This window comes from Arachis duranensis, chromosome 9 (genome assembly GCF_000817695.3).
Source record: "Arachis duranensis cultivar V14167 chromosome 9, aradu.V14167.gnm2.J7QH, whole genome shotgun sequence".
Taxonomy (NCBI): Eukaryota; Viridiplantae; Streptophyta; class Magnoliopsida; order Fabales; family Fabaceae; genus Arachis; species Arachis duranensis.
This window is the reverse complement of record NC_029780.3, coordinates 30,031,235-30,040,683: the sequence shown is the minus strand read 5'-3', so window position 1 is coordinate 30,040,683 and position 9,449 is coordinate 30,031,235. Positions and strand designations below refer to the sequence as shown.

Below are 9,449 nucleotides of genomic sequence, written 5' to 3'. Positions count from 1 at the left end.
CATTCATCATGTTCTTGGGTACGAATGAATATCTTAGAACAAGAATAAGCTGAATTGAATAGAAGAACAATAGTAATTGCATTAATACTCGAGGTACAGTAGAGCTCCACACCTTAATCTATGGTGTGTAGAAACTCCACCGTTGAAAATACATAAGAACAAGGTCTAGGCATGGCCGAATGGCCAGCCTCCCATAATCTAAGAACTAGACGTCCAAAGATGATCCTAAGATCTAAATTGATCAAAAGATTCAAGTGATCAAAAGACGTCTAATACAATAGCAAAAGGTCCTACTTATAGAGAACTAGTAGCTAGGATTTACAGAAATGAGTAAATGACATAAAAATCCACTTCCGGGCTCACTTGGTGTGTGCTTGGGCTGAACATTGAAGCATTTTCATGTAGAGACTCTTCTTGGAGTTAAACTCCAGCTTTTGTACCAGTTTGGGCGTTTAACTCCCATTCTTGTGCCAGTTCCGGCGTTTTACGTCAGAATTCTTGAGCTGACTTGGAATGTCTGTTTGGGCCATCAAATCTCAGGCAAAGTATGGACTATTATACATTGATGGAAAGCACAGGATGTCTACTTTCCAACACAGTTGAGAGCGCGCCAATTGGGCTTCTGTATCTCCAGAAAATCTACTTCGAGTGCAGGGAGGTCAGAATCCAACAGCATCTGTAGTCCTTTTCAGCCTCTGAATCAGATTTTTGCTCAGGTCCCTCAATTTCAGCCAGAAAATACCTGAAATCACAGAAAAACACACAAACTCATAGTAAAGTCCAAAAAAGTGAATTTTAACTAAAAACTAATAAAAATATAATAAAAACTAACTAAAACATACTAAAAACATACTAAAAACAATGCCAAAAAGCGTATAAATTATCCGCTCATCAATAGGCAGTGACAAAGATTTGCAAGTTCTATTCCATTGTCATCGTCAATTTCCCGAAATGAGGACCCCTAAGCTGTTGGCAAAATTTGTGGATGTGGTCTGTAGTTCTGGAGGATCGAATCAGAATCCTCAATCATTAGCAATACCAGCCTGCTCTAGTTCTATGCCTGTTGGTGTCTCGTCAGCTGTGTCGATAGTGCACTTAAGGCAGTTTTAATTGCATCAATTCTAGCCACAACTATAGTCACCTTACTAGATTTAGTTACATAAAAACCAAACTTTTCTCAACTTCTCATGTACCAAACAATTTCTCATAATAAATATTAATGTTTTATTATTTTAAATTATGTTAAGTTGTTAAGTTTTCAAACATTAGATCGGTAAATAAGAGTACAAATCCTAATCCACCTACTAACAAGATTCAAGAATTATTACTAATAAATTTTAATTATTATTCAATTAATATCAACTTTATTAACTCATTTTAATTCTTCCAACTATTTTAGTTCGATTTCTAATATTTTACTAAACACAAAAAATTAGTAAAACTAAACTAATCAGTTATTACTAAGAAAAAATCAAACCAAAAATACTTATCAAGTCAATTATTTATTATTAATAACTCACTTAGTTGGAGACAGTAGTGGTGTAAAAAACTTTTTTAGCATGGTAGCAGCAGCAATGGACACTGGAGGTAGAAGAGTATAGAGTTAGGGTTTAGCAAATGCCAACAATATAAAAAAATGAAAGAAAGAAGGAAAGAAGACACATCTAGATGAAAGAGGAAGGGTAGCATCGTAGTTGATAGAGGTAAACGGCGGCAGTGACGAACGATGGAGGTAGCAACTCACAAGGGAAAAACAAGCTCTTCTATGGCATAAACAAACTCCCGGTGGACGCTCCTCAATGGCGACGATGGCTGGAGTCGTGGGAAACGGTTGGCGATGGCAAAACGACAATGAATAGTGACAATGAGGGGCTGATGGCGAGAGAGAAAGAGAAAGAGGAGAGAACTGAGGTTGATGATGTTGCAGAAATGGGGGGGACCATTATGTATGCTGATTCAATCATCTTATGCCACGTGACCTACATTCAATCTCCACAATAATAATGATAAAATTTTTAGTATAAATTTAGAGAAATTACAGACATCAATTTCAAAGAATTACACCTAATTTATCTAGAAATCACTCAAGTTTCTCACAAAGCTTTTCACTCACTCACACTAAGTGCTCTCTCAATTTAGCAAGAAGAATTTTTTAGGTTCATGAATTAAAATAAAAAATTACATCAAAATATTGATATAAATAATTTTTTTCAAAGTCTATATCTCTTTGCCTTATCTTTCTTTAACTTTTGCAAATGCCTCACATATTTATTTTTTTATCCATTAAAAAAAGATAAACCTAGAAAAAATTATGATATTCAACTATTAAAATAAAAGAGAAAAAGAATGCAAGAATGTTGTCTTTTTTTAAAGACGTTACGTGTGTCATATTGCTATTGGACGAATTATTAAACTGATCAATAAAATATTTTGAATAAACCAGAATAAAATCGGTTTATTATAATTATCTGATTCGATCCAATCGGTTTACACAATCTGAACTGAATCATATTTAAATTTTTTTATTAAAATGACAAATATATCCCTAACTTTTTTATTTCGCAGACATTTAAATCCATAAAATTTTAAAATTACAATTAAGTCCTTGGAAAAAAGTCTAACCTTAAATCCTTACTAACCCAACCCCAAGCCAAGCCAAGCCCAATCTAAACATCTCAATCCCTCAATCTGACCCCAAAAAAACGTACTCTCTCTCTGCTGGGGTTTGTCACGCCGCCGTCGCTGGTGTTCCCCATTGCCGCCGTTGCCGGGGTTCAGCCGCTCCGTCGCTGTTGGACCAACCCTCTGCTGCTCCCCTCATCTTCTCTATGCATCTGCAGGCTTTCTCTTCACCGTCGCGGGGCCTAGGCTCTGGCTCCTCTTCCGTCACACTATGTTCTGCTGCGCCGCCATCGCTAGAGTTTCAACCGCTCCGTCGTTGTTGGGCAAGGGTTTCATTGCTCCCCCATCATTGTTGTACATCTGCTCTGTCTCTACTATCGTTGGCAAAGGTTTCGTTCTTCCTTTTTTTATGTTTTTTTAATTTTTGAAGAACATAACATCGTTTTTTCTTTCTATTTTTTTTTAATTTCTGTTGCTGATTTTGAATCTGAAATTGCGGTTGATGTTTGCTGAATTGTTGTTTAATTTAAAATTTTTATTAAATCTATTTTATGGCTGTTGCTGATACTGAATTGTTAGGTGGAAAGAAAAGGGATGGGGGTAGTGGATGGGTGGTAGTGATTTAGGATGATGAGCATATTTTCCTTTTGGTTTTATGTCCAATAATTACAGATGTCCATATTCTTGGATTGTCTGTTTAAATACATAAGACCATCTTTCTTTAGTCTAACATATATTGTCGAATTTGGAGTTCATATACTTACATATTTATTCATGAATATTCTTAGATTGGATATGTATTTATGTGTTGTCAAATTAGGTGAATGCTAGCCGGCAGTTTGTTGGAGTAGCTGAGATGCTTGGACCAGTGGACTTCAACAAAGACATGAAGTTTTGGAAACTTTACAAATACAATGGATTCTTTCCAATTAGGTGGCATATAATAAAAGATGTTCCCAACGCTCAATTTTGTCATATTCATATCATCGTTGAAAACGAGAATAGGGACGTTACTTACACTAGGGACACATAAGAGGTAATTCTTAGTTTTCAATGTTTAGGAGACAGATTGCTGCTTGTGTGTGATTAGGGGGAAAGTGTTTGTTGCAGCATAACCATGTGAAAATACTATTTAGATCCTTTGTTAAACTGCAACTTCCGTAAACATGTGCTTACATGGTTTGCATATTGAACTAAAGCAGGGCTTGGAGATGCTTAATATCTTTAAAAGCTATTCTACCAAGACATCTCTACTAGATGATTTTGACTTCTATGAGAACAGCGAGAAATTATTTTGTTAAACGATCCAAGGGGGAGTTTGATGGTTTATTCTAGCTTCTTATGAAAAGCATAAACCAAATTTTCACTTTGGTAAACTAATAAAAAAATTTAGGAAATTTTGGTATTAGCTTTTAAAAGTGAAAAAGAGTGCCTTTTTATTTTATATTCTAACTTTTATATACAATCTTATCAGCTACTGGAGGATCAGAACAATATCGAAGCAAGCCTAAGCGTACAATCCGAGGACCGGAAGGATATGGGTATGACAGTTACTAAGTAAATTCTATTTTTGTTGAATGGGATGATTCTCATTCACCTTTGCAATTGGAGCATTAGTATGTGAATTGCAGTATTTAAAGTTAATCACAGGTGTAATTTTGTAATGCTATGTTACTACATTAGTTATTAGTTCCTGATTTGCATGCTATAACAACTTCTTTTGGGTAAATTTACTTGAGCTTTTGTAATAAATTGTCTGTTAATTTTCAGCAGAATACTGCCAAAGCAGAAGAGAAGAAAATAGGAATGCAATCAAATGATACTAAAGAAGATAACATAGTCTATCTTACAAAGCAACTTGCTCTAAATTCTTTTTGCAAAAACAAGTCTTCAAATAGCTAGATTATTACGATAACAAAAGCTAGTTTCTTATTTATTTCTTTATTTTTGGTGTCATATCCCTTTGTTCAATGTTCACGAGTATCTCTGTGATTTTGTCTAATTAAATTGTGTTATACCTATAATCATATTAAGATTATTATGTGCATGAGTTGCCTCCTTTTGCGATTGGCCTTAGCACTTTTTAAAGCTAGTGAAGCTTTTGTGGATAATAATAATAATAATAAATTTGCTCCTAATTGAAAGACTACAAGAGAAAAAAAACTATATTCCACTTTATCTCACCTTACCATGAATTATATTAAGTTTATTTATATTTGGAGATATCTTGATTATTTTATTTAAATTTTTTTATATTCTTTCTTTTTTCAATTACTTAGCTATATTTTATTTAATTTACTCTTTTGACAAGATGTCTTTTTGTCACTCATTTCAAATTATCGCAAATGAGATTATGCAATTTTTGCACCATTTTAGTGGCAAAGCCAGGGGTAGCATGAGGTAGTGACGAAAGAGTTATGAGTTGGAGAGAGCTCAAGAAAAGAAGAAAGGCAAAGCAGCGGCGCCTAAATCAAATAAGTCGTCCTTTGCACTTTGATTTCCCAAATCCCAATGACAAACAATTGCAAGCATACGCTTGAATTTGACACTGATAATAATAGACCCTCTAAGATAATTCAAATCTATAGATTTATTATACATTGTCCAAAATATCGTATAACTATGTTTCAATTCAATTATGTGCCTAGCACAGCTAGCAAAATTCAATTGCAACTTGAAGAGAGGATGCAAGTGAAGGAGCAAAAAATGTGATCCATGAGATTGATGGAAAAGACAAGAAGGCCATAGACATAGCATTGATTAGTATATATCAATGTTTTGAAAACCGGTTCGGATCAGCCGATCGAACCGGTTGAACTGTGAACTGTGAAGAAAGACGATTCAAACAAACAGCAAAACCGAAAAATCTAAAAACTGGAGTTGAGCCACTGAACCGGTCGGTCGAACCGAACCGTGACCCAGCCGATTTTTTGAATGCGCGTCCAAACGCGGTCGTTTCAGTCTCTGTGGGTAACTCCATATGCCCAGAATCCCAGATCCAGCCTCCAGTTTGCCCTAACCCCTGACTCCATCCTCCCAATCTTATCGTCCCTCACCTCCGTCCCTCATCTCCATTCAGCACTTCAGCCACCGCCTTGTGCCGCCGCCGTCACGATAGGGGTCGCTCCCTTTTCCTCCATCGCGCAGCAGCCGTTGCAAGCTTCCTCCCCTTCCTTTGCGCAGCCACCCTGGGAAACGTCGAAATCTCTGTCACGCAGCCACCTAGGAAACGTTGAAGCCTCCGTCGCGCAGCCACGCTGCTGTCGTTCCTAGCTCTGTTGGTCACTCGGTTCAAAGGTGCTCTACCACTGCTCATTGTCTTGGTCACTCGGTGTCTCTATCAGTTTGTCTCCCTCTTGCATGCTCTGTTGAAGGCGTCTTCGAGCTTCCAGGTAATTTTTTGAACTGTGAACTGAAGGTGTCTTGGTCACTCTGCTCCTTGTCTCTGTCCCTCGTTACAATGATTGTTTGATTGAATAACTGTTGTATGTCTCTGTCTCCCTGATGAGTATGATTTAATAATTGTTTGAATCTATGAAGCTCTGTGAACTGAAGTCACTAAAGTCTGATATATTGATAATCTGATATAGTGATACTGAACTGTGAAGTGTGAAGGCTGTGAAGCTCTGTGAAGTGTGAACTGAACTGTGAACTTTGTTTAAGCGTACTTGATTCTCTAAGCGTACTTGATTTTCTGGATTTAGAGTTATTTTTTATTGAATTTCTTGATTTGAATTTTGAATTCGTGTTTGATCTGCAATTTCTGTTTGATTCTTCTTATTGTTGTTGTGGTTGAAATTCAAAATTGAAATCTGATTCCTCTTCTTCGTCAATTTCATATTCTAGACTTGTTGATTTGTGAACTGATCTTGTGAAATTGAATTTGTGATTTGTTGTTGGACTTGTTGCTAAATTGCTTGTTGAATCTGAATTTACATCGATTTCGGCCTCTCTTTTTTCTTGAATTTCTGTTGATGCTGCTGCGAGTCTTGTTTTGTTGATAGCTGAGATTTAGTTGCTTCTTGATTGATTTGTGGTGGTTGTTGTTGTTGCCTTAGTCTAGCTTTAATCTCTTCCCACTCAATTTTCCATTTTGCAACTTCATTCCAGCAAATTTTTGGCAAGCTTGGAGGCATATCCGTTTGTGGTGGTTGCTGTTGTTGCCTTAGTCTAGCTTTAATCTCTTTCCACTCAATTTTCCATTCTGCAACTTTATTCTAGCAAATTTTTGGCAAGCTTGGAGGCATATCCATTTGTGGTGGTTGCTGTTGTTGCCTTAATCTAGCTTTAATCTCTTCCCACTCAATTTTCCATTCTGCAACTTCATTTCAGCAAATTTTTGGCAAGCTGGAGGCATATCCGGTTGGTAGCAAGTTGGTAGCAATGATAGAAAGCAATTTTCAATGTTTTCAAATTGGCAAATGGATTGAGCACCTTCCTTAACTGAAACCATCTTAGAGCTTTCCCTTCAAAATTGGATGATATTTTAAAGTTTATATTAAATTATAAATTTATAATTATGTTTTAATGTGTTTATTTATATTTTATTTATTATTTTATTATAAAATAGTTTTTTCAGTTCAACCACAGTCAAACCGGTTGAACTTATAAACTAGTGAACCAGTAACTAGAACGGTTCAATGATCAGTTCGGTTTTCAGAACCTTAATATATATTCATAAGAGATGATAATTAAATAAGATAATTATATTACATAAGATAATTAAAAACTATGAATTCATAGGAGATGATTTCACGTAATTTTGCTAAATTTAATTGGATCAGTTGGACTAGTTATAATATCTAAATTTAAAATTTTATACGAAAAATATTTTATTTTAATCATTTAAACCAATTAAACCTTTTTATTAAACAAAAAAAAACCAGTCATCTTTAATGTAAGAATCTTTTTCTTATCTAATGTACTAGTGGTCTGATTTTGCTAGTGTATATATCAATTTTGTATTGTTTTACTTAAATAATGGATTATTAATTGAGATCCTTAATTACTTCTTTTTCTTTGAATGATGGCCAATCTTTAAGAATGAAATCACATAGTTTTTATGTCAAAATTTCCTTTCCTTTTTCTAATGATATCATTAATTTTAACTATATATGAAATGCAAGATATATATATAACTTTTCTATATAAAAATGACCAATATCCAACTACAACTGAAAATTTTTATTTTAATGTAAGTATAAAATATTTTAAGATTAAAAAAAATTATTGATTAATTCAATAATGAAGAACTAAGAATAAAATCATATCATATCTAACACATTAGGAAACAAAATATCGGTATAACTATGTAAATTACATTAATCACGAGATTTTGATACATGAATAAAATTTAAAATATTATTCTATTCTCAAAATTTAATCTAAAAATTATGTTTAATAACTTAATTCACTTAATTAAAGTATATTCATTTGAATTATTTTTGTAACAATAGCTAATGAAAATAAATTTATCCAGGATCAAGTTTAAAATAAAATAATAGCAATTAATGTCAATTTAATCAAGTATTAAAATAAAATAATGATAAATTATTATTGTATTAATATAATGACATCATGAATTTGATTTGTTTATAGATTTATAATTGAGTCAAAGAAGAATGATAGCCAACTCGAACTTACTTCGTTAACAGTTTGATAAATTAAAATGATGATGTTGATGGCAGATTTTGAACTTTAATTTTTGAACTTATATATTAATGTGAATTTAATATGGTACTAAAAGAAATTTAAAATCTTTTTTATAACATAAAAGATAGCCAAAGTAAGAAAAGGAGAAAACAAAAATTTCAGTATCTAGAACGGAGATTGAGAGACTGAGACTCAGTATCATATTTGTTGGTTCAGAAATTACTACTAAAATTTTAGTATCTGTTCCCAAAATTTCAGAAGTACCTCCAAAAAGTGGAGACATGAAACTGAAATTTGGTTGGACGAAGACTGAAACTTTAATAATATTTTACACCTAAAATATCATCATTTCAATAAATTAATTTCAAGTTTACTCTGTGTACAAATTAAATTAGAGCTTCAGTCTTATTTTAGTCTCTGTCTTTCACTTTACACCAAATACAATACGGAGACTTATTTCAGTCTCGATTTTTCAGTCTCTGTCTCTCAAGTTCAGTTTCTCAGTCTCTGTCTGTCAATCTTAGTCTCTCAGTTCATGTCGCTCTTCCAAATGCTTTCTAACATAAGCGCTGACGAAAACAATGGCGAATATTATCTGATCCGCACTGTCATCCCATCGGATAAGATCCACACTCTAAAAAGATTGGTGTGATTGTAGGATGTGATAAATTTTTTGTGTCTAGGATGGATACCAATCTAGAGAGGCCATTTTATCAATACTCTAAAAATATATTTGTCTCTTGAATACGATAGAAATATAGAGAAAAAATAGGTTTAAAAGAAAGAAATAAATAAAAAATAACCTAAAAATATATTTTTTTACAAAAATGATTAATATATATAAAAAAATAAAAATAAAATGAAGATTAAAAATATAAGATTTTATTAATAGTTATAATATTATATTCTTTAAAAAAAAGGTAATAGGTTTGTTTTTGGTTTATATAATTATGATTTTTACTTGTTAGCATCTTTTACATTATAGCTTAATGACGTTAATACATGTTCAAAGTATAACTATTCAAGATTTTTATTTCTCTACTGTATGACTAAAGTTAGAGTTTTTGTCCATTTCTATCACTGGATTCAAAAATTTTGTAAGATTGAATTTAAAAAAATTACGGTAAAGACTATCAAAGATATTTAATTATTAAAAAAGACCTTTAATATAAAAA

At 33.0% G+C, this 9,449-nt stretch overlaps 1 protein-coding gene across 1 annotated transcript; it reads left to right on the top strand.

The window, feature by feature from the left end:
* Positions 1-1,851: 1,851 nt before the first annotated feature.
* Positions 1,852-4,660, top strand: LOC107465299 (uncharacterized). The gene is made up of 4 exons (XM_021131859.2): positions 1,852-1,946; positions 2,651-3,011; positions 4,097-4,163; positions 4,393-4,660. Exons 1-4 carry the CDS (start codon positions 1,852-1,854, stop codon positions 4,440-4,442), a joined length of 573 nt encoding a protein of 190 aa, XP_020987518.1. The 3' UTR covers positions 4,443-4,660.
* The last annotated feature ends 4,789 nt before the right edge of the window (positions 4,661-9,449 follow it).